Source organism: Mustela nigripes, chromosome 3 (assembly GCF_022355385.1).
Source record: "Mustela nigripes isolate SB6536 chromosome 3, MUSNIG.SB6536, whole genome shotgun sequence".
NCBI lineage: Eukaryota > Metazoa > Chordata > Mammalia > Carnivora > Mustelidae > Mustela > Mustela nigripes.
In genome coordinates this window covers 20,650,994-20,677,274 of record NC_081559.1, presented here as the reverse complement: position 1 = coordinate 20,677,274, position 26,281 = coordinate 20,650,994, and the positions used below count along the sequence as shown (strand labels likewise).

Genomic DNA, 26,281 nt, shown 5'->3' with positions numbered 1-26,281 from the left:
ACCAAAATGTCACTAGATGGCAGTAGCATCACTTCCACCAGTATACCAGGACTACCTGTAGTATGGTTTTCTAAGTAAATATGTGTGTGTTCTTAGATTTCTGAGACATTTATTTTCTTTAAGATTTCATTTATTTATTTGACAGAGACAGAGAGACAGTGAGAGAGGGAACACAAGCAGGGGGAGTTTGAGGGAGAGAAGCAGACCCCAGTTGAGCAAGCAGCCCTGTGCCAGGCCCTGGGATCATGACCTGAGCCAAAGGCAGATGCTTAATGACCAAGTCACCCAGGCACCTCCCAGATTTCTGAGATATTTCATCTAATCTTTCTGTTTTATTGAAATAAGTATCTTTGAATAATATTTTTGTGTTCAGTCTTGGAATGTATTCAAAGAAGATGAACAACTAATATATTGCCTATAGCTCCTATCCTGGAGCCGGGTACACTATTGTTCTAGTTATTAAAATGAAATAGAAGACCTTTAAACATCATATTATACCTAGCCAAGTGTCATCTTATGATCATTTAACTATTCAGTTTCCTTATTTTCTCTATGTTATTCTTGAATTTTGAACATTGGGGCCTCTCTGCCATTTAGCTATATTCCACCAAAAAATCATATTCTTTTTAGGATGGAGACCTATCATACTTCAGTGGCAATTATAGGATTTTCATTTCCTTTCATTCATACTCTGTGCTGTTTAAATGGAATATGGCCTAGGTAACCTCTCCAAAGTGTATTCCAGGTTCCATAATTCTATGATTCAAAGGGTTATGTCGTTCAGAACTCTGAAAGATACTCTGATTTACTCATTAAGTTTTGAGGATTTTCTTTTTAAATGCTAGCTGCAGTATTATCTATTAGCAATTATTAATGAATGCTTGGAAATACTGCTACAAGTGTGTTGATCAATTACAAGAAGCACCTTGCTAATAATGTGTGGTATAGTTATTAGCCACCACCCATTACAGAATAATTTCTGAAAGCCTGAGGCAATGTCTGCAATGAAGAGCCAGGACAATGTGATGCCAAGAATATACAAGTATTTAATCTCTTTGTCCCCCAGAGAGTAAATTATGTATTCTTGGAGGCATTCATTTCTTCAAACCTGTGGACTTCACTAAATGGATTAAAGCAAGAGTTCTAAATGAGCACACCCTGATCTGAAATTTAACTTCAGCTTCTGGAAGCTCCCAGCATTCCTAGAGAAATAGCTCTCAGGTGGGGAATTGGGCTTAGAGATCCTGATTCTCTCACATTGTAAATAGAGCATAAATTCTCAAGGGTGCCATTACAGTGGGGAAAGAGCAAAAGTATCTTAGGAATTGTCAGATTGTCAGGGTACCTGCGTGGCTCAGTCAGTTGGGTCTCTGACTTTTGATTTTGGCTTGGGTCATGATCTCAGGGTCAGTGGGATCAAGCCCCACATTGGGCTCTGCTCATAGTAGCGAGTCTGCTTGGGATTCTTTCCCCGTCCCTCTCTGTCCCTTACCCCTGCATGAGCACATGCATTCTCTCTCTCTCAAATAAAAATAAATTTAAAAAGAAAAAAAAAGAATTGTCAGATTCTTACTTATTTTCCATTGAAAATAAGTGTCATTGAACTAAACCAGGAATAGGCTTAGAGGGAATATATACTCATCTGTTTTCAATGTATAGAACATTTTTTCCCCCACTTTTTTTCATTTCTTCCATCTTTAAGTTTTCTGTGAGTAATCTTGGATGTGTGGTGTAGAAGTAGGAAACTTTGTGTTGATTAGATGGTAGAGGTTTGGTGTAATTAAATATGCATGAATAGAAAGGGAGATAAACAACGTAAGGGAAAGAGTGAGAGGGGAAGAAGGTTTTGATGTGTCCCAGCGTGTTCTGAATCAGAAGCCAGGATACTGAGGTGGGAAAAGTGTGATGCCAACCTTCCTACTGCTTGGTTTTGGAACTATTAGGTGCCAGTCATATTGTCTGTTTCTAGAATAGGGTGGAGTAAGGCCAAGGGAAAGGCAGTCAGTTGGGTTTTTCATTGAAATGGTAGTTCCGTTCATACACCTCTGAGGACCCTCTTCCTCATAGTGCCTGTTCCTCCTGACACTCAGATCTTGCCTGGTCCTGGGTCTTAATTATGTTCCTTTTCTACTCTTTTCTGGAAATAGAAAGCACCCCAATTGTCCCCATCACAATGATGCTAAAAGGCTCGCTTTTGTAGTTTGAGAATTGCCATAGCCAATAGGAATGGCAGAGCCAACATTCTCTTGAGAATCTAGTCCCTAAAGCCTTCCTTCTGGGGACTCAGTCATGGCTTTGAACTTACCAGTGCATAGGTAGGGCACATTAATTTCTAGTTTGAGTTTGACTGCGCCACCTCTGTCACTAACTTCCATGCCTTTTAATAGTCACAGCAAAGATCTCACTCATTAGTTCTATAGAATGATCAAAACTCTGTTCTATCTGAATTTCCACAAGGAAGACAGAGCCAGCTGACCATAGCTGGGCCTTGAACCTAAGAGGTCAACTTGAATGGGGTGTATTTCAGGGGGTTACCCAAAGTGGAAGGCTAATATGTCAAATCCAAGCCAGTTTCCTGAAGGAAGTTCAAGAGTTGGTGCGCCAAGGAGACCAGATGTGAACTCAGAATTCAAAGTATGAGAGCCAAGAATCTGGAATAAAGACCATTTGATTGAAGTGAAAGCAGTCAAAAACACTTGGGAACAGAGAGAATGACTTCAAAGGCTACTATAGGTTGTCTGTGGCCAGCAGGAGAAAGTATAATATATCACATTGGCCATTCCAGACCATTCAGTTCAAGTTAGAGACTAGCTATATGTAGGGATATCCATAGAGATATATACATAGTGGAAAGATGTGGAAGAAGTTGGAGGCTACTGGACTTTGATCTCTTGCATGCTCTGATGCTTTTATTCTACATTCTGTAGATGCAGATTAAATACTTTGCAATATAAAATAATGTCTAGGGCGCCTGGGTGGCTCAGTTGGTTGGACGACTGCATTCAGCTCGGGTCATCATCCTGGAGTCCCGGGATCGAGTCCCACATCGGGCTCCCAGCTCCATGGGAAGTCTGCTTCTCCCTCTGACCTTCTCCTCACTCATGTTCTCTCTCACTGTATCTCTCTCAAATAAATAAATAAAATCTTAAAAAAAAATAATGTCTAATAATTATTTTTAACATTGTCCTTCCAGCTTGTTACTTTATTATTTTACTCCAAGACAAAGAAGCAGAATAATGTGTATACTTAATTTCATTAATAGAGACAAATTCTTTATAAGAAAGAAGAAAAACACGAATTCTTCGTGGATTTAGATTCTGGAGGAAAATGGGTGTTTTCAACAGCTGTATTAAAGGACTATGCCACCAGATGGTGCTCACCTATTAAAGCCATGCTGTTTTTCAAGCAGTTTCCCTAAATGGTCTAAATTTTTAAATCTAAAACATGAGATATTGTTTATGTATTTATCTCTTTTTTTCTCTTTTAGTATAGGTTTTTCTAGCAATGAATATAGTGTGTTTTAAATTTAAGCTATTTAGTTTAACATGCCTCTTTGGGAGGAAGAAAAAGAACTGGTAATTCCACTTTTGTTTTGCTCTAAAGATCTTCTATTATATAATTTTTGATATGCTAGGTGACTATAAATATGCTCTTTTTTATGCTCAATTTTTTTCCTTTCATTTTCTTCAAACTCAAGACAGTACAACATAAGCTAGCAGAATTAAAAACACAAATTTGTGTAACCAGAGCTTTTGTGGACAGCTGTCTCCAGCTGCATGAAAAGAAACGTCTGGATTCTGCCTCTGCCTCCATGGCGAAATATTGGTATGCATGCTTCAATAATTAAAATGTGGTGTTTGCACAGACTGTTATGGAATTCTTCCAACTTTAAACTCAGCCCTGAGGGTCTTAAAAGAACAAGGCTGTGAAAATAAAAACTAACAATAAGAATCAACTTTAAAAAAATATACTGGAAGGTCCCATTAAGCCTATATATAATGTGCTAAAAATTACTCAAGTTGATTTAACTTTTAGCTTGCTATTGAAAATAAGATATTAAGATACTGAAGAAGGATGACTGATTAGTTCATTCAAGTACGAGTTTAATTTCAAATTATCTGACAAGTGGCCCGTAATGAGACCAAACAAGAATAGTAAGACTTAGAATTCTGAGATTGAATCCCAATTCTTTCATTAAATAACTGTAATTAAATTTAATTCTTTCTGGATCAACATTTTGATATCTGTGAAATGAGTAGATTGGATTGCATTTCCCTAAAGTGTTGTCTAGATCTAAGAAAAATTTCCGAAAAATTGATTATCCCCTCAAATGTTGCACATTCTCTATTAAATGAAAGGGAAAATGTCCTATAAGTCTTGGAAAGACTTTTCACTGGTATTAAAGATGAATTGAAAAATAAATAAGTAAATAAAGATGAGTTAATTGAAAAGAGACTCCTTGTATTTTAGGATGCAAGAACATAGTTTAAATCAGATTCTGGAAATGGGTTTGGTTTCCTGTTTTAAAAACAAACATTCCCACATCTCATTAGCCCAAAAATAACTAGAAAAAAATTCCTGTCATTATTCATTAACTTGTGTTCAGTTCAATCAGAAATAGAATGAGGAAATATGCAGGATAGCTCTTTATGTAATAATTCCAAAATAATAAAACTGCCAGGTTGAAGTTGATGTGAAATTACTAGGAACTTGTACTTTGGGGGGGACATTGGACATTTACGCTTATAGCAAGTTCTTTGACCAGTTGAAAAAAGTGTAAAATATTTTTAGATAATTTTAGAAAAGGAGATATTCAGGTAGCTATTGACCTTACTGATCTTTGAAAACACTAAGTTTAAAGACATACTGTTACTTCACATTGAAGCAGAGGAAGCAACTAGTTATAACCCAGTAAATATTTCACTAAAATACTTACCAAATACAAAAATGTATAGAATTCCAAACATGGCTGCCCCCCTGAGCCCTACCTGTTAATCATTATATTGCTGCTCTTATATTAGGAACATCCTCACCTGTCCTGTGACTTGAGTTAAAAATTATTTTAAATGAGAAAATGTGGTTATGCTTACTTTTACTTTATGTTTTCCACTATTGAAAAATAGATAGAGCTCTTGGCTGGCTCAGTCAGTAGAGCATGTGACTCTTGATCTCAGGGTCATGAGTTCAAGTCCCATGTTGTGGGCAGGCATTACTTTAAGAGGAAAAAAATAAAGAAAATACATTGAAAAGCATTTTGAACTTATGTTTTTATCTTAAGATGAATAAAATCTCCATCAGTTACCTTATGAATTTTAATGGTAGTTAAAATTATTATGATAGATCAAGAATATTTCTCAAGTATTTCAGATACTTTGGGAATAATAATACCCAAATAATCTTTAGCAAGTTTCCTATATGATGGTGTGTACCTTAATAGTAGTCTTCACACTTGGGTTTTTACTTTTACTTTCAGCTTATTTCTGAAAATCCCTAAAAAATTTTTTCACAGTTACTGAAATTCAGTATTGTAACCTTCAGAATAAAATAAATTCAGAATTGTAAATTGAGAATTGTAACCTTCAGGTAGAATTGATGTCTTTGGAGAAAAAGACATATTACAAGGCAAAATGAAATAGAGGGGCTGTATAACTATTTAGTTACTTGGATCAGACAAAGAATCTAAATTAATTAGACCAAAATCAGGTTTTTACTTTGTCCTTTTCAGGCCTAAAGTAGCCAAAACCTAATAGTCTATGTGTTCCACATTTATTTCTAGCCTTACCAAAAACCCAGCCAGAACTAATTGGTGAACAAAATATTCATTATGTGAAAATTGTCCAGAGTTTTATTTCATACATAATTTATGTCAATCTTCTCTGGTTGGCTAATATGTCTAATTGTAATTGTTTGATAAATGTATGTATTTAAACAGTCAGAAGTAATTTGTTTTCCTGATTGTGAAGCACTTTGTGAAAATCCGTTTCAAATGTTCCTATTTTGCTTTTTATTTCGGTCATCTAGGGCATCTGAGTTACAAAACCGTGTGGCTTATGACTGTGTCCAGCTCCATGGAGGTTGGGGATACATGTGGGAGTACCCAATTGCAAAGTGAGTATGGTGTAAAGAAAAAGGAAATTTTCTTTACCGTACTTTCTACACTGAGTGTAGAGGAAAAAGATGTGAAATCTTTGTGTTTGTCATCTGACTACAGAGTGTGTTCAAGCAGATGAAACAGCTTCATGTTATCAGCTTGCTACTAGGATTTTATCTTTTTTAAAGAAAGCACACAGAATAGTAAAGTATGGCTTTATTTGAATCATTATACAGAAGGATTAATATCACTTTCTTTATGGTCGAATGATACTGTATTTTATTGGTTAACTATAATTATACAGGTTATTTTGACTCTTTTACTATGACAATAAATGCTGCAACAGAACACCTTTAAACATTAGTCTTAGATACATGTGTTTTTAATTACAACAGGACAGAATTCCAAAAGTAGTATTGCTAGTTCAAAAGTATACATATTTTTAATTTTAATACATTGCCAGATTATTTTCTCTAGTTAGTTGCAACTCATACCCAAATGAAAAAAGTTTGAGGACAGCTTATCTTCTTAAACTGTGAATGTTATTGTTTTTTAAAACTTATGCTGATGTAACAGGTAGAAAATAGATTATTATTCTTCCTTTAATTTGCATTGACTATTAATTATTTTAGTTTCCTGTGGTAAGAATATTTAACATCGTATCTACCCTCTTCACAAATTTTTAAGTGCTCTATACTGAACAGGTAACTATAGTACAACATGGCACTACAGACCTCTGAAGCCTACTCATCTTGCTCAGCTGAAACTTTAAGCCCATTGATTAATAACTCCCCATTATCCCCTTCTTTTGTTCCTGGCAACCATCATTCTTCTGTGATTCTATGAATTTGGCTATTTTAGATACCTCATAGAGGTGGAATCACATAGTATCTGTCTTTCTGTGACTGGCTTAATTCACTTAACAGAATGTTCAAGTCCATCCAAGTTGTCGCCTATTGTAGAATTTCCTTCCGGTTTAAGGTTAAATACTATTCCATTCCATTTTCTTTATGCACTCATCTGTGCATAGACATTAGGCTGTTTCCACATCTTGGCTATTGTGAATAATACTGCAATGAACTTGTGAATGCTAATATCGCTTGGAGGGCCTGATTTCAATTCTTTGCAATAAATACCTAGAAGTGGGATTTTTAAAAAATCATATGGTAGTTCTTTTCTTTTTTTTTAAGAAATTTTTAAAGGTTTTTATTTATTCATTTAACAGAGAGAGAGAATACAAGCAGGTAGAGCAGCAGGCAGAGTGGGAGGGAGAAGCAAGCTGTGTGCTGAGCCAGGAGCTGATCCCAGGATCCTGGAATCACAACCTGAGCCGAAGGGAGTTGCTTTACGAACTGAGCCACCCAGGTGTCCCAGTAGTTCTATTTAATTCTTTGAGGAGCCTCCATACTGTTTTCCACAGTAGCTGCCCCATTTTGTATTCCCTCCAACAGTGTGCAGGGTTCCAATTTCTCCACATTCTTTTAAACACCTGTTTTCCTTTGTTTTTTTGTTAATAGCCATCCTCACAGGTGTGAGGTGATATCTCATTGTGGTTTTGATTTGCGTTTGCCTGATGATTGGTGACAGTGAGCATTTTTTCATATACCTGTCAGTTATTTATGTCTTCTTTTAAAATACCACTTTTTATTTTCATTTTGTTTTTTAAAGATTTTACTTATTTATTTTAGTGTTCACGTGTTCTCATTCTCTCTCTCTCTCTCTCTCACACACACACACAAATGGCAGGGCAGGGACAGAGAAAGAGAGAATCTCAAGTTAGCATGAGCCAGATACTGGGCTTGATCTCATGACCCTGAGATCATGACCTGAGCTGAAACCAAGAGTCAGATATTCAACTGCTGAACCATCCAGGCATCCCTAAAATATAACTTTTTAGAACTAAAAAAAAATTGGCACTTCAGAAAAAAACAAATATGAAAAGGCTTAAGTTTTCATATCTTAAATATTTAATTATTCATTTTGCTCTAGAAAATTTTCTCTTATTTAGCAAAATTTTCAGTTTATAAAACTTTCTCAAGGACATTTCCTTTTTTTTTTTTTTTTTTTTTTTTAAATTTTATTTATTTATTTATTTGACAGAGAGAGATCACAAGCAGGCAGAGAGGCAGGCAGAGAAAGAGAGAGAGAGAGAGGGAAGCAGGCTCCCTGCCGAGCAGAGAGCCTGACGTGGGACTCGATCCCAGGACCCTCAAGATCATGACCTGAGCCGAAGACAGGGGCTCAACCCACTGAGCCACCCAGGTGCCCTCAAGGACATTTTATAACTGAAACTGGAAAGAAGTCCAGTTAAGTTCTGGATCTGAGAATGTGAATGCTATGGGCTTCTAAAACCTTTTTCTCTTCTAATTTTAATCTAAATACAGACTATCTGAAGAGGAAAACTATCAAACTAGTATTCAGACTGACTTTCAAATTTATTGTTTTGGAAAACATAATTGAAAACATTTGATATATTTATGGTCTTTAATAAGGAAAATTAAACATTTTAGTTAAGTTACATTAAGAACAGAAGCTCCAGCGTTGATATAATCTACTAATTTTCTGTAGCTATTGGGGCAGTTCAGAAGCTTTAATCACAGGGTATGTATAATTTATGACCCTTTATAAAAACTCAGCATCAGCAATGGCTTTTCTTTTTTACATTCCCAAGAATGTAGATATGAAGTAGCTAAATCATAGGTATACATATACACATACATTCATATATATACACTCATATATATGTATATGTATGTCTATATCTTGATCTAGATATAGATACAAATTTTTTTTGTTAATTCCTGGACTTGGATTTTGGTATATCCTTCCAGAACTATTTCAAATGAGCCTTAATCAAAAGCAGATTTATTTTTTTATCTTTGTATAGTCATGAAATCAGAAATAAACACTGAGTTCTGCTAGCACAAATTAAACCATCATTGGAATTTTTTTGTGCATTTTCATGTTTTACTCACACTATTAATGCATCTTATTCACAATATTCCCAATGGTAAGAAAGTAAGACCATAATGCATATCTATATTCTTCTACTTGACTGTGCCATTACAACTTCTGCTGGAAATGTAGACACGTATTCGCTCAGTGTTTGTCTAGTCTAGTTCAGGTTCCAAAGAGGGCATATGAGGTGAAGACGAGTCCCCCATCCACATGGCCCAAGATCAGAGTGCAGAGTAAGTCTTGCTCTCTGTTTTTTAAGAGGCCATTCCTTCAGGTCAGTAGCAAGCAAATACTGTAGCTTGATGGCTTACTTGAAATGCCTGGTTTCAATTTGAGAGACTTATATTTCCTTTTAGGAATACTAATCCCTTTCTTGGCTGGTTTGTTACTTCAAAGATAGTATGAACTTTTAAACTAGACTGCTATTTCTCTTCCCCAAAGACATGAGGAAAGAACTTTTCATAAGTTAGGAAGAAAGAACAGTAGATAATATCAAAAAGCTGATTAGACACATTAGGCAGTATGTGGTTGCAGGGCACAGACTTTGATTTGAGGGGAAAAAATCATTCTAATTGTGTTTCTTATATCCTTGGATTAAGCTGTTTTATTGTATGTGTATGTGTTTTGAGTTTTGTTTGGGGTTGTTTATTTTGCTTTTTTGTTTTGTCACTTTTTTTTATTTGTTTATTTTTAAATAACTGGTCGTAAGCATGTGAACTTGTTTCAATCTTACTCATTAGGCTTGGGGTCTGTGAGAAGTGAGGCATGTTGAGCTATGCCATTTCAAGACTCCTCTGCACTGCTGGGGAGAATAGCCTGAGATACAGAGCTTCATCACTGTGTGGTGAAACATTCCTTCTGCTGCCCTTCTCTGTTAATTTTAGTTGATGACTCAATTTAATTAGTAATCTATAAAAGGTCTACTGATCTCTGTCTTTACCTTGCTCCATTGGAACTTCCTTAATGTGGAAATAAAAAAAAGCCCAGTCTGAAAATTTCTAAAAACATTGCTGAAGTAGGCTGAAATGCTAGGTAGGCTCTCTACATGCAAGTGCTGGGTTTTGTGGGCAACCATGGAAGCTGTTCAAAAGAAAAAATATATTTGAAAATGCAAATGTCTTCATATTTCAAGTTTCATCAAAAAGTAGGTATTGAGACTCTAAAATTCCTTTCTAATATACTAAATCAGTAAATATTTACGGAGTGCTCACTGTTTGCAAGGTACCATGATAAAGAGAGTCCAGAATTGGTCATGTTCCTAGAGAACTGGCACATTTAGTTTGTCTCAGGTGTTAAATTAAAAACAAAAAACAAGGGGCGCCTGGGTGGCTCAGTGGGTTAAGCCGCTGCCTTCGGCTCAGGTCATGATCTCAGGGTCCTGGGATCGAGGCCCGCATTGGGCTCTCTGCTCAGCAGGGAGGGGAGCCTGCTTCCCTCTCTCTCTCTCTGCCTGCCTCTCCATCTACTTGTGATTTCTCTCTGTCAAATAAATAAATAAAATCTTTAAAAAAAAAAAAAACAAGGACGCCTGGGTGACTTCATCGGTTAAGTGGCTGCCTTGGACTCAGGTCCTAGGATCCGGGGGTCCTAGGATGGAGCCCTGCCTCAGGCTCCCTGCTCTGAGGGGAGAACCTTCTTCTCACACTCCTTCTGCACCCCACCATGCTCTTGCTTGCTCTCTCTCTCTCAAATAAATAAAATTTTTAAAATAAATAAGAACAAAAGAATTCTATGCTTGAAAAAAAAATGCCATTGAATTTGTCTACTAGGAAAGTCCAAAGCTTATAACTAGTCCTGCATGCCCAGACCAATGAAAATATTGTGAAATAATAAAAATGATACTTGCCACAGTGGCAAGATACATTCTCATTCCAGCCTGCCAATTATGTTATGTGACCAATAAATAGCAGCCATTAATTAGTACATGTATAACTGCTCTGTACCACAGTTCCTTTAGTGCAAAACTATAGTAATATTTATCCTCCAGTATAAAGGTTATTTATCCTGCCAGTATAAAGGTTAAAGGATATGAGAGGATAAAGTTGGAGGATAAAATGAGATGAGAATAGGTAGAAACAAGTATACAGTATCATGGTTGCTATCATTCCCATTAAAAGTGAATTCCTCATAATGTTTTTTCTTTTTTCCTCTTTTTTTTTTTTTTTTTTTGTGACAGTAGACTTAGGCACTCAGTATTTTAATCTCATACATCACTGGAGTGAGTGACTATTAACCATTTCTAGAAAATAAGTTACTTGTTAACTTTGTGGGAAGTAATCTTTTCTAAAGCATCAATTTATACTCCTGATACAGCCTTGGTGGTGGGAATCTAAAGAGATATTAGGAAATAGATACATTCTTTTCTCTTTTGTTTCTTATAAAACCAGTAGATTTCAACATTTTTAAGGGAACAGTAAAGATAACAAGAAATTAAGACATTCTGTCCATTCTAAACCTGACATAGCCTTTTTTAGAATGCTATTATATGGGCTAAGTTTTACAAAATTAAATCAAATGAAGCATACGAATAAATGTTATTTTGAAATTATAATCTCATCAAGCAAACTAAAACAAAGCTATACAGATGATCAGTATCTTAATAGACTTTTCTAATTATACAAACCTAGGTTGAATGACGTAGTGAACAAAAAAAGGAATTTATAAAGAACTTTGTTATTTGGATTTCATTAAATAAACACTTTAAAGTAACTAATAGTTATGAGTTGATAAGACAAAACTTGTAATTTCCAATGTCTTTTCTTTACTCATTCAGTCATCTTCTGATTTATTTAGAGCTTATGTGGATGCCCGAGTTCAGACAATCTATGGTGGTACCAACGAAATAATGAAGGAGCTGATTGCAAGAGAGATCATCCATGACAAGTAGATGTCTGCCCACATCCTGGAATCCTATTACAACTAATCTGGTTTTAAATCTACTCAAGATGAAATGCAACCTGGCAAGGGAGGAAATGCTAAACATGTTTTTATATGCTCTCTCTATAGGAAGAGAAATCAAATATGAAATTAATACAGTAGTAGGAAAAACTTTGAATTCGAAGATTCTGAAATTCTCCAGCACAAGGTTTAACTTTTCATTTTTTACATAGCTAAGAGGCAACCATCTTCTGACTCTAGAAACCTTGGTTTTTGGTTCTCCCTGAAATTCTAAAAAAGCATAATTGCTTTCAAATTGGGGGATCAACAGTTATGTTACTATTACTGCTTATAGTAACATTAATAATAGTTACAGCACATTGACTTTGAAAGGGAAGGATAAATATACAATGTAAATGCTTTCTACCACCCTATCCTAACTAACCCTGTTTTTAAGCAGTGGCATCATTTCTTCAGACAAAAGCTTCTGCAGGGTCCCTGATGAATGAAGAGTAGCCTTGATGGAAGCAGGATCTTTCTGCCTTGCTGCCTTGGAACTGCTAGGACTCAAGCTGAGCATTTGCCCAGCCCCACCCAACTAGCGAATGTGGTCAGTTCTCCCATTTACCACCTGGGATTTCAGCAGATTTCATCCCAGTTTCATTTATGGGCAAACACAGACCAACTCGTCATCCTTTAGTTTCAATATATTGGTATACTTTATAGGTATCGAAACAGTGACTTTTATTTTGGAACAGTGGTTCATTAAAAAACTAGCAAATACTTTGTGTCTTCTGTAAGCCAAACTGAAAAATATGATGGCAAATGAAACTGGCAAGATCTCTGCTAATAAGTGCATAAACAAATAAGTTGCAACAAATAAAGGAGGAAGTACATCAATAAACAAGAAAATTTCAAGTCATGATAAATACAATAATAAAGTAATCATTTAAAATGGAAAATGAGGGAGCACTTGGCTGGCTGGTGCACTCCACAGACCATACAACCCTTGCTTTTGGGGCTGTGAGTTTAAGCCCCATGTTGGGTATGGAGATTACTTAAAAATAAGATCTTTAGGGGCGCCTGGGTGGTTTAGTGGGTTAAGCCTCTGCCTTCGGCTCCAGCTCTGGTCTCAGGGTCCTGGGATCAAGCCCCACATCAGGTTCTCTGCTCAGTGGCAAGCCTGTTTTCCCCCTCTCTGCCTGCTTCTCTGCCTACTTGTGATCTCTCTCTGTCAAATAAATAAATAAATCTTTAAAAAAAATTTTTTTTTTAAGTGAATAAGATGGGAAAGTGAAACATTTGATTTGATACTTAAAAGTAATTATTAGCCAAAAACAAGCCATGTCATCCATGAAACAATGAATAAAGATACTTTTAAAGGAAACAAATAGAGGTATAAACTTCGAAAACGTAAACATTTTATTTGGTGCTGTTGGTATTAAACACTATTTTTTAAATGCAACCATTACAACTGGGTAGAGCAAAGGGAAAAGAAAATACCTTGATGTCGTTCTTCCCTAGAATTCTGCACCTTTGATTTGCTCTTGGGTAGAAGTTTGGATGATTGCTACCTGGAGTTCTTGTTCATATGCATTAAATGCCATGCAAAATGGGTTTAAAATAAATTTCTATTAGATTACAGTATTCCTGGTTTTCTTCTCCCCCCATTACCAGGAAACCAATATAGGATTAAACTGACTGACCCGGAGCCTCTCAGCCCCTTTTCCTTCCTTTCTCAGTCTTACGGAAACTTTATTTTGGGAGCATACACATAAAAAGTACATTGGCATAGTAGAAAAAGCCTACTATGTGGATGGAGAGGGACAGTCCTGGATTTGAATAATGACTCTACTTCACAGGAGCCCTTGGATCTTGGGCAAGTTCTTTTAATGTCTCAGGATTCTTTCAGGTGCAAATGACAAAAGAAAACTTTATTCGTACTATTGTGAGCACAAACTTGTGTGTGCCAGCTTAAAAGGATTGTGGGGGCGCAGTAGGGTGGCTCAATCAGTTAAGTGCCCAACTCTCGATTTTGGCTCAGGTCATGACCTCTGTCAGGGTCATGAGATTGAGTCCCCAATCCACGCTGGGCACGGAGCCTGCTGAAGATTCTCTACCTCCTCCTCCCCACTGGCCAAAAATAAAGATAAAAGGATTGTGGAGTAGTTCAACAATCTAAAGAACTATAGGAAAGAGGGTCCCAGAGGCTTGATTTGGGGCTTAGCCAGCACTTAAACCGTAACCATGTATTTTGTTCTTATTTCTATTTTTATTATTATTTTTTTTTTCAAATAGGTTTAATGGACCCTGTAGAGAAATTTCATTGCACAGTCTGTTAAAATGACCTTGGGCTTCTCTGGGCCTACAGCCTTCAGCACAATGTCATTATAAGGTAGAGGAAAGGTGCATTATGATTGACAATCTCATCAGGAATACACAGACAGGGGGAGGCGGTTCCTGAAGCGAGAGTAGTTTTATCAAAAGCAAAGGAACAGAAAAGTCTGCTGGGAAGACCTAAATCATACACACACAAAGCTATTACAGTCCACTAGAGCTAGGAATAGGTTTCGGTAATTTATAGATCACAGAGAGTGAAAGGATTTCTAAGATAGGATATTTTCTTGGCATAGTGTCTAGGATGTTTTCTATCTCCTAGACTTATTTATTTTGTCTTGCCAACTTCTCTCTTCTTTGGAGACCCTAAAGCGGCATGTGTTGTATCATGGGCTTAAAGCTGAAAGCAAAAAAAAAAAAAAAGTGGGGAGGGATTCAGAATGTGTTTCCTAACCTTTGATTTCGTTTTCATTTCTTAAATAGCTAATCTTTGTGTTTTGCTTGTGTGACTTTGATTGTTGTCCCCTAGGGAGGGAATTTGTCCTCGTGTCTATCACGCTGTGCTAAGTGCTCAAGAAATGATAAATAATAATAATGCTCAAAAGAACAGACTGGACCAACACAGCAAGAGAGCTACACTGTGTAAATAATTAATGAGAATCAAAAAGCCTGAGTAATTTTGTTTTTTAGCTGAGGTTTTTAGAATCATAATTATTGCTCTAAAATTTTCACTATTTCTTTGATGGAGTCATTGAAAATGGTAATAGATAAAAGAGACTGTCTTAATATGCTATTTTAAAATCTAGCTGTAAATCTTTACTAATCTAGTAATTTTAGGAGTTTATTGCTCAAGGTGTAAGATTTCTAGGAGGCATTTTTTCCTTGGGTCAGTATTATTTTTGGCACACACAGCATTTATTTATTTAGAGTCACTGGAAAGATTTGACATTGAGATGGAAACCAATCATATCTACTACTTTATAATAAATGTGGAAAGGAAGTTCTACTCTGTTTTTGAAATCTCATTTCCCATTTCTAAGAAAAATTGCAGAAAACTTCAAACGTATTCAAAAATAGTAAAGATCATAACATGAACCACTAGCTTCAACATTTGCCAATGTATCTCCCCCACTTGTTTTTCTCAATTATTTTAAAGCAAATCCCAGCTTAATCTTGTTTCACCATACGTGTATTTCTCAGAATACATATCTAAATGATGATTTTTTAAAATAACCACACGTCCATCATCATAATTTAAAAACAAATTTAACTTACACTTCCAAATTGACATTAAAGTTTTCTTGGTTGTATCAAGAATGCCTCTTCTAGTTGGTTTGCTCAAATCAGGATCCAAACAAGGTCCACAAATTGCATTTTTTTTTTTTTGGTCTCTTAAATCTCTTATTTTGTAACTGTTCTCCCTTCTCTCTTTTTTCTTCCTTTATAAATTTTATTTTTAAATTAACATACAGGAAACATACCTGGTTTTGATATACATACATAGAGTAAAATTGCCTTTTTTGGTTCTCTGAATTTAGCATGTAAATAGATTCATGGAACCCCCACCAAAATCAGGATACAGAACCGTTCCATTACCCGCCTCCCAGAAATACCTTGCACCCTTCATAGTCACACCTTCTCCCTACCTCTACCCCCAATCTGTTCTGTTATTCCAGTTTTGTTGTTTCAAGACTGTCATATAAATGTATTCGTACAGTATGTAACTCCTTGAGAATGGCTTCATTTTCTTAGCAAGATGAATTTAAGATTTATTCATGTTGTGGGAATAGGGTGTTCCTTGTTTTAGTGCTAAATGCCATGTCACTGTATGAATATACTGCCGTTTGTTCATTCATTCACTTGCATAAGGACATTTTGGTTGCTGAGATTAAATACCCAGGAAATGAATTGTAAGGTCATGAAGGTAAATGTATGTTGAACTTTCTAGGAAATGCTGAGCTGTTTTTCCAGAATACCTGAACCATTTTGTTTTCCATCAGCAGTGCAAGAGTTCCAATTGCTCTGCATCTTGTCTAGCACTGTATTTTTTATTTCAGTCATTCTAATGTGCAGCTAGTGGTGTTGCCTTCTGGTTTTAATTGGCATTTCCCTAATGCCTCATGATATTGAACAGCTTTTCAAGTGCTTAATTTCCTTCCACATATCTTCTTTGGTGAAGTTTCTACCCAGATCTTTTGCCCATTTTTTAGTTGCATTGCTTGTTCTTCTCAAGCTTTAAGAGTTCTTTATACATTCTGATACTGTCAAGCACAAGGCAAAGCCAGGCTGTAAAGAAGCCAGTAAAGAAGCAATGAGCCCTTTTTTGACTCAGTTTGCTGCTTACATAGCATGAAAAGATGAGTAGTTTAAAGGTACCAGCTCTCTGTGGCCTTTGTATGGGATGGCACTGAAATGTAAGAGGCCAAATGACGGTAGCAGGGATGATGAGACACTGTCGCTGAGGATTCCATTCCATGCCGCTGCTAATCACTTTTATAGCTGTATGTGTGCCTTAATGCTAGGGAGGCAGAAGAGCCTCATACCCCCTAAGAATCCTGAAACTATGAGTAACGGTTCATGACAGCCTCCCAGGTAGATAGGGAAGCCAGTGAGAAATGGTCTTGTAGCAGCACCTCTTCAGTCTCCCATGCTCTCATGTTCCAGGAGGACCACAGGGCATCCTGTCAAAGATTCAGCTGCTGTTCAAGACTTGCCTGTGTGGCCTATGTGGCAACATGCAAGGTGGTCAGGCTCTGGCTCTTCCCCAGTAGATACAAGTCCTTCGTCAGATATGTGATCTGTAAATATTTACTCCCTATTTGTAGCTAGTCCTGAAATGGGTTTCATAGTGCCAAAGCTTTTAATTTTGATGAATTCAAATTGATAAATTTTTTCTTCTGTGAATCGTGAATTTGGTATAATCTCTAAAAACTTTTTGCTCAAATTCAAGTCATAAAGATTTTTTCCTGTTTTCTTCCAAGAATTTTGTCCTTTATATTTTTCATTTAGGGGTATCTGGGTGGCTCAGTCAGTTAAGGGTCCAACTCGATCTCAGCTCAGGTCTTGATCTCCAGGTCATAAGTTCTAACCCCACACTGAGCTCCATGCTGGGTGTGGAGCCTACTTAAACTACAAAAACCAATGTATTGTTCATTTAGATCTATGTTTCATTTAGTAATTTTTTATAAAGTATGAGACTTTTGTCAAGGTGCATTTTTTTTTTTTTTTTTTATTGTAGATGTCTGATTCTGCCAGTACCACTTGCGGAAAAGAATATTTTCATTGACTAACCTTTGTACTTTTGTAAAAAAATCAAACCATATTTGTGTGGCTTTATTTCTGGACTCTGTTCTGTTTCATTGATCTATATATCTCCTTCTTTGCCTTAGAGTGGCTTTATGGAAAGTCTTAAAATCAGATAATGGGATTCCTCTAATTTTATTCTTCTTTTTCAAAATTGTTTGGCTATTCTAAGCCTTTTCCCATTCCATACAAATTTTTGAGTCAACTTTATATCTACAAAATATCCTGGTAAGGTTTTGATTGGAGTTACAGTAAATCTGTTGATCACTTTGGAGGGATTTGCCATTTTTACTATGTTGAATCTTCCAATTCATGAATGGGAACAACAATTTATTTAGATCTTCTTCGATTTATTACTTCAGCATTCGGTAGTTTTCAACATAGAGATCCTGTATGTGTTCATTATATTTACAATTTCTTTTTTCTTTCTTTTCTTAGGGGGTGGCAGCTACTATAAGATTGATGTTTAATTCTGGCTTGCAGTTTTTCGTGTTTTCGTTTTAAAGAGAGAGGAGGCAGGGAGGCAAAGGGAGAGGGAGAATGTTCAGCTAGGCATGAGCCTGACGTGAGGCTCCAGCTCAGGATGCTGAAATCGTGACCTAAGCTGAAACCAAGAGCATAAACGCCTGAGCCATCCAGACACTCTGGTTTACAGTTTTTTATTGCCAATATAATTATTGTTTATTGACCTTGCTTCCTATGATCTGCTAAAGTCATCTGTAAATTCTAGGGTTTTTTTGTTTGTTTGTTTGTATTTTGGGTTTTTTTGTAGATTCCTTGGAATTTTCTACAAAGGCAATAATGTCATCCACGAATAGGGACAGTCATTTCTTTTTAACTGTAAAGAAAAAGAGAAAGACAATTTCTGTATGTCTGTCTCTCTCTTTCTTCCTTTCTTTATTTTTTCCTTCTCTTTTCTTTTTCTTTCTTTTTTTCTTTTCTCTGACTTTTTTCTTCTTTCTTCCTCCCTCCCTCCATTCCTACCTTTTTTTTTTTCTTATTGTACTTACGAAGACTTCCACTACATTATTGCATAGGAATTGTGAAAATGGACCTTCTTGTTTATTTCTGATCTTAGAGGGAAAGCATTCAAGCTTTCACATTAAATAAGGTTTTAAGTAAACTTTTAGTAGATGCCCTTGATCAGGTTTAAGTGATTCTACTGTATTCCTAATCTGATGAGAGTTTTTACCATTAATGGATGTCGAATTCTGTCAAATGCTTTTATACATCATTTGATGTGATCATCTGGTTTTTCTTCTTTGAATTATTAATATTATGGATTACATTGATTGTATTTTGAGTATTGAACCAAACTTGTATTTCTAGGATAAACCCCATATGGTCATTTTGTATTACGATTTTTACATTGCTTTGTACTATTTGGTATAATTTACTGGGAATTTTTGCCTCTATCTTCATTAGGAACATTTAGCTGTAATTTTCTTTTCTTGAACTGTCTTTGCCTGGTTTTATTATGGTAATGCTAACCTTGAAAAATGAGTTGGGAATTATTTCTTTTTCCTCCATGCTATTAATTTGTTAGAAGAAATGTAGTCATTTGTTTTGTAGAACATCCATCATTGATTTGACTGATTGATCTTTCATGGTGATTTTTAATTTATTTCTTTATTCCCTATGTTTCCTATAAACTGATAGAGCGAAAGGTTTGATTAGATTCAGGCTCGATATTTTTGCCTAGAAAACTTAATAAATGGTGCTGTGAATATTCCATTGCATTGTACTAAGAGACATATAATATCTCATTATCTTACTTTTAGAGATACTGAGATTGATCAGTGGATTCAGATGGTATTAGTCTGATAATTCCATAAAATACCCTGTCAACATCTTACCTAATGGTTTTAATATCCACTGATAATTATTTATAAAATCTGTGGTTTCATTTGGGGTTGTAAAGGATGATTTTGTAATATTTAACTACATTTGCACTGATTAACTTTCATAAAGAAGAACTTTCAACTTTTTGGTTAGTCTCTGTGTGCGTTGGGTCCTCTAGTAATCAGAAGTGGAGACACAGAAGTGCAAGAGGTTTTTCTGAGAGGTAGCATCTGTGAAAGATGAAAGTGGAAGGAAGTCATTGGACAAGGGGAAGTCACTGGACAAGACCTTAGACCATGAAACAGATCTGACAAAGTCTTGCAGAGTCCATTGAGGAACCCTGGAGTAAAGACTGCCCATAGAAGTGTCCCACATTTGTCTTAAATGGTGAGCCCCTGTTTCTTATGCCCTAATAAGTCATTGTCCAAGGACTGCTTGAGGAGAGGGCGGCCTCAGCTCAAAAGCTAATGTGGATCCTACAGCTGCTCACAGCTAGAGGCTAGGTTAATTGTGTTCCCTACAACAAAGAGGCAAGTTCTTTCTTGAAGGGAGATGAGTTGTACCTCCATTCTATTTCAGGATGGCTGCCGCATACTGAAATAGAATTTGTAAATAAAAGGTGACGTACATTCTTGATTTTTGTTTTCTGTTTATTGGTTTTTAGAGTAATGAGTGGGTATCCTAAGAACCTCCAATGGTAAGGTCTTTTTAGCATCAATAAGACTTTGGAAATGTTGATGTATTTTGGTTAATTGCAGTCATTATTCTTTTCCATGTGTGAATTGTTTCATCTTAGGCCAATAAGGTTTGCTGCAAGTTTGTTCCAGTTTTTTTTTCTTTTTTTATTACAAAAAATGTCAAACATACATAAAACTACAGAGAATAGTGTAATGAACCACCATGTATATATCACCCAGCTTTGACAATTATCAACGCATGACTAATCTTTATTCATCTGTTGCACTATATACCCCTTTCATGGATTATTTTAAGATTTTTTTTTAGAGAGATTTATGTATTTATTTTATATACAGAGAGTGCATGTGAGTGGTGGGAGGGGCAGATGGAGAGAGAGAGAGAATCCTTGAGCAGACGCCCTGCTGAGCACAGAGCCTATCACAGGGCTCAATCCCAGGAACCTGAGATCATGACTTGAGCCAAAATCAAGATCATGACCTGGTTGCCCAACTAACTGAGCTATGAGCTATCCAGGCATCCCATGTCATAGATTATTTTATTTCATTTTATTATTTTTTAAAATTCTATTTAAATTCAGTTAATTAACATATACTGTATTATTAGTTTCAGAGGTAGAGGTCAGTGATTCATCAGTTGTATAGAACAACCAGTGCTCATTATTTGTGTGCTGTCCTACCCTATCCCTCCAGCATCCCTCAGTTTGTTTTCTATGGTTAAGAGTCTCTCATGGTTTGTCTCCCTCTCTGATTTCATCTTGTGTTATTTTTCCCTCCTTTCCTCTATACTCCTCTGTTTTGTTTCTTAAATTCCACACATGAGTGAAATCATATGATAATTGTCTTTCTCTGATTAACTTACATCACTTAGCACAACACCCTAGTTACATCCACATTGTTGCAAATGGCAAGATTTCATTTTTTGATGGCTGAGTAATACTCCATTGTATGTAGATACCACATCTTCTTTATCCGTTTATCTATCAATAGATCTAGGCCCTTTCCATAGGTTGGCTATTGTGGACATGGCTGATACAAACATCGGGGTACTTGTGACTTCTCAGATCACTACATTTATATCTTTGGGGTAAATACCCAGTAGTGCAGTTGCTGGGTCATAGGGAGTTCTATTTTCAACTTTTTGAGGAACCTCCAAACTGTTTTCCAGAGTGGCTGCACCAGTTTGCATTCCCACCAACAATGTAAGACGGTTCCCCTTTCTCTGCATCCTCAGCAATGGAGCCCATCACAGGGCTGAATCTCAGGAACCTGAGATCATAAGGAACCTGAGATCATTGTTGTTTCCTGATTTGTTAACTTGAGCCATTCTGACTGGTGTGAGGTGGTATCTCACTGTGGTTTCAGTTTCTATTTCCTGATGCCAAGTGATATGGAGTATTTTTTCATGTGTCTGTTGGCCATTTGTATGTCTTCTTTGGAGCAATGCCTGTTCATGTCTTCTGCCCATTTCTTGATTGGATTATTTGTTCTTTGTGTATTGAGTTTGAAAAGGTCTTTATAGATTTGGGACACTAGTCCTTTATCTGATAAGACATTTGCAAATATCTTCTCTCATTCTCTCAGTTGTCTTTTAGTTTGGTGAGACTGTTTCCTTTGCAGTGCAGAAGCCTTTTATCTTGAAGTCCCAATAGTTCATTTTTATTTTTGCCTTTGTTTCCCTTGGCTTTGGAGACATGACTAGCAAGAAGTTGAAGGGGCAAGGTCACAGAGGTTGCTGCCTGTGTTCCTATCTCACATTTAGGTCTTTCATCCATTTTGAGTTTATTTTTGTGTATAGTGTAAGAAAATGGTCCAGTTTCATTCTTCTGCATGTGGCTGTCCAATTTTCCCAACACCATTTGTTCAAGAGACTGTCTTTTTTCCACTGGATATTCTTTCCTGCTTTGTCAAATATTAGTTGACAAATAATGTCACAGAGGTAAGGACCATCATGGATTATTTTCAAACAAATACCAGATATCATGTAATGTTGAAACATTTTGACATGACTCCATTATTTCTTATGGTGCCCTTGCTCTATGGCACCACAAAATTTCCCATACCCATCTACATTAGAGCTGAAATCAGCCATTTTTGCAAATATCCCTAGTTTATTTTAGTGAGGTTTTTCTAGTTTCAGAGTACTACCAAATTTATTTGTTTTTTTTTTTAATTTTACCTTCTGCTTAATAAAATACATCTTGAATATATTCTGATTAGTAAAAATTGAACTTTTTCTTCAGTCTTTTCCTTAAATCTTTTTTTTTCCTTAAATCTAAACTCAACAGAAGTTTATCTTAACATATCCCAAGAGAGGTTATGTTCCATTTTATGTAGAAAATTATATTAAAGAATATAGAAACAGAAACCCCAAATCAAATTTGACTTAAAAAAAAAAATGAGGGAAGGGCTCATTAAACTGGAAAGGTGAAAGATGGAACAGACTCCAAACTGGTTGACCAAACAGCTTAGTTTTGTCACTAAGGACTCACTTTAATGGTTTCTTTCCATCTCTGTGTTCTGTCATTTATAGTGTAGGCCTAATTTTATTTTATTTATTTTGTTTTATTTATTTTTTTAAATTTAAATTCAATTCGCCAATGTATAGTACATCGTTAGTTTCAGATGTAGTGTTCAGTAATTCATCAGTTGCATATAATACCCAGTGCTCATCACATCACATGCCCTCTTTTAGGCCCATCACCCAGTTGCCCCATTTTCCCATTCAGCAACCCTAAGTTTATTTCCCAGAGATAAAAGCCTCTCATGATTTGTCTGCCTCTTTGATTTCTCCCCATTCAGGTTTCCCCTCCCATCCCTTATGATTAAGAGTCATAATCTCTGCACTATTTCTTATATTCCACATATGAGTGAAACCATGTGATAACTGTCTTTCTCTGGTTGACTTATTTCACTTACCATAATACCCTCTAGTTCCATCCACATTCATATAAATGGTTTGTATTCATCCTTTCAGGTGGCTGAGTAATATTCCATTATACATATAAACCACATCTTTATCCATTCATCTGTTGAAGGACATCTTGACTCATAAAGGGCTGGTAACCAAGATCTGTAAAGAACTTAACAAACTGCTATATTGTTCTGTGTATCAATAATTTTTTTCTTTTTTATTGCTGAGCAGTTATTCCAGTATATGGATTGTCCCGCCATTTATCTTTTTACTGTATGGTGGATCTTAGGGTTAGATAGATCTTAGGGTTGTCTCTAGTTTGGGGCTATTGTGAAAAAAGGTGCTCTCGATATTCATATACATTAAGAGTCATTTTTTATTCCTCTCCAGGCATGGGCCAGGTCTGACCACTCTTGTATCCTGCCTTGGTTCTAAGAATCTTATAGCTCTTGCTACTTACCCCTGCTCTTTGCTTGTCTGTTGACACTGGCCAGTTAGAGCTAAATCTATCTTGAGTAGGAGTTATCACCTTTTTAGCCTTGCTACTTCTCCGGTCCCACTTTCCAAACATGACTATAAAAAGAAAGAATTAAATATACTAAAATATAAAAGTGGAGGACAGTTGCCCTGGGCATGGAAATTTGAGGAGTAAATGGTGCAGACTTCCAAACCAGTTTTCTATTCTAGGAAAGGTGGTGGGGAAAAATCTCTGCTTCTGGAGAAGGGTATGTCTGTCTTCAAATCCCATATTGGCCACACTTTATTAGTGTGAGAATTTGGATATATTATTTAACCTCGCTGAGTTGTTTTTTTTTTTCTAACCTGGAAAATGAATGTAAAACCCATTTTGCAAAATGTGAGAATTAAATGCATGCCTGCCCTCAACAATGCATGAGAATTAAATGCATGCCAGGCCCTGTCCTTGGTTCTGCGGATATAGCAGTGAGCAAAATAGCAGAAGTTCCTGACCTCATGAGTTCACATTCTACCAAGGGAGATAAAACAACAAAAAACAAAAGAATAAAAATCTGTGTTGTTAGATGGTGGGAAGTACCACGGAGAAAAACAGAACAGGGAAGGGAGATAGAAAAGGATGTGTTTGTTACAGCTAGGCTGTGAGCTGCTTAAGAGTAGAATATGATCTTTTTCCTGTATCGCTAGCATTTATCATAATGTAAGCTGTATATTAAGTGCTGCACACATGTTTCTTGAATGAAAAGAGTTACTGAATAAAAACCAGTGTGGAGGAGAGAAGTTTATCTCATGAAATCACTGTAATACTGCTTACCTGGACACATTTATGTGCTTCTAGACAGGTAATAATTATGTCAGCAAGAATGGTGCCCTTCCCTTCTCCTTGTTCTTACTGGTTCTGTAAGTCTCCTGGCCATTGTTATATTTTTTCTTAGAAGTCAGAATGCCTTTAATGTACCCTCTTTATAATAATATACCCTTGATCAAAAAAATTAACTATATGCATTTTTTCCAGGCTTTTGCTGAATAAGTAATATGGAAAACAATTTAACAAATGGTTCAGTATGCCAATTTCATATTAAGGAGCATCGATATGCTACAATTTCTGGAAAGCCAGCATACATATGCTACACATATTAAAATATTTAGGGTAATGTTCAATGCCAAGAAATAATGTCCTTAATATTTGGTTAACTGTAGTAAAAAAAATTGTGCAGTGTCATCTCATACATATAAAAAAGATAGTGCTTTTCTTCTTTGGGCTTTTCTACATTTTTATAACCAAGCCTATATTATTAATGATTTCCTATTCCCCAAGTTTCTATTATTTTTAAAGTATCAAAAACAATATAAAAGAAATGAGAAAATTATGTTTCTATGATGACTACAGAGGGAGAGGGAGAAGCAGACTCCCTGCTCAGCAGGGAGCCTGATGCAGGGCTCAGTCCCAGGACCAGGAATCTTGACCTGAGCCAAAGGCAGACACTTAATCAACTGAACCACCCAGGTGCCTTCCTAAGGCTGTTTGGTGAACAAACTAGATAATGTGTGTAAAAATGCTTCCTGAATTATACTTGTGTAATTACAAAGCTCAATGCCTGTACCTTCTTCTACAAATAACACCAGGGCAGGAATCTTGTTTATGGCTTTAACTCCAATACCCATCACAAAAGATGTGTGCAATAAATATTTGGCAAGTATATGAATACTTTGTTTTAGTAACTGATAATTATTTCACAAAAGAAAACTGTATCCTCCAGTAATTTGATGGCACTACAATTCCTTCAGGTTAAAATCTGAATTCCTGTTATTCAAGATTTACTCAATCTAGCTGACATGTACTTTTCCAGCCCAAAAATATCATTAACACAACCTCTACTCAAATTCAAAAAAATACTATCTCCTGATTGATGCCTTCTTTCTTCTCTGTCCAAAGTCTTTAAAAACACCCAGCTGAAATAAAAAAGCCTTCCTTAGAACTATCTCAATCCTGATTTGACTTCTCAGACTGTTAATCTTAAAAAAAAAAAAAAATTTTTTTTTAAAGTATCTCACTCATTTTTGCATTTCTGTCCCCAGGGGCAGGGACAATCTTGAATATAGTCAATATCCAGTAAATATTGCTGATTTAACTATTTACACAACACATCATTTGCTTACAAATTTTATTCCAAGGAAGGTGAATCAATTTCCTGAAACTCTTCCCTTACTCTATAGGAAGGTGCAATTGTTCTGAGCAATCTTCAAAAAGTACTCTCTGCTATAAATGCAGCCTGTCATAAAGTTATTGCAGTATGTCCCAATGCACTAGACAGGCGGTTATTTTCTAATCAGTAATCCGTGTCATGCCTTATGGTTTGTTATAACTCCAGTTCCTAGGATTCCACCCTGCCTACTCCGACCATCCGATGTCCTTCAATTAATAAGGTTGAAATAATGGCAATTGTCTTTTTGGATCTAAAATTCGAGCGCGCTTTATTCCCTAAATCATTTCATGTGTAAATTAGGTGCTTAAGAAAGGCTGTAGTACATCATCTAAAGAGCTATATTTAGTGCTCAGTTTATTTAAAAGAGAGAGAGAGAGAGAAAGAGAGAGAGTGTGGCTGGGGAAATGCCCGGGTGTAGTTTAGTGGTGAGTGGAGCCAGGTGCAAGACTCTCAGAAATGTTCTTATGTGTCCCTGGCCAACTATCTCCGCACAAAACCCCGTTTATTTATTTGACTGCGCTACTGCAGAACAGAGTTAACTCCAACGCCACTCAAACCAGCTTTGCACAGATTTTAAAATGCT

The 26,281-nt window shown here is 36.1% G+C and overlaps 1 protein-coding gene across 1 annotated transcript in view; it reads left to right on the top strand.

Annotated features, from left to right (window-relative positions):
- ACADL (acyl-CoA dehydrogenase long chain) overlaps positions 1 to 13,570 on the top strand; it is a 41,699-nt gene extending 28,129 nt beyond the window's left edge. Inside the window, exons 9-11 of the mRNA XM_059392664.1 lie at positions 3,698 to 3,825; positions 6,022 to 6,108; positions 11,843 to 13,570. Coding sequence (XP_059248647.1) covers positions 3,698 to 3,825; positions 6,022 to 6,108; positions 11,843 to 11,936 — 309 coding nt within the window. The 3' untranslated portion in view covers positions 11,937 to 13,570. The remainder of the gene's footprint in view (positions 1 to 3,697; positions 3,826 to 6,021; positions 6,109 to 11,842) is intronic.
- Positions 13,571 to 26,281: the final 12,711 nt, after the last annotated feature.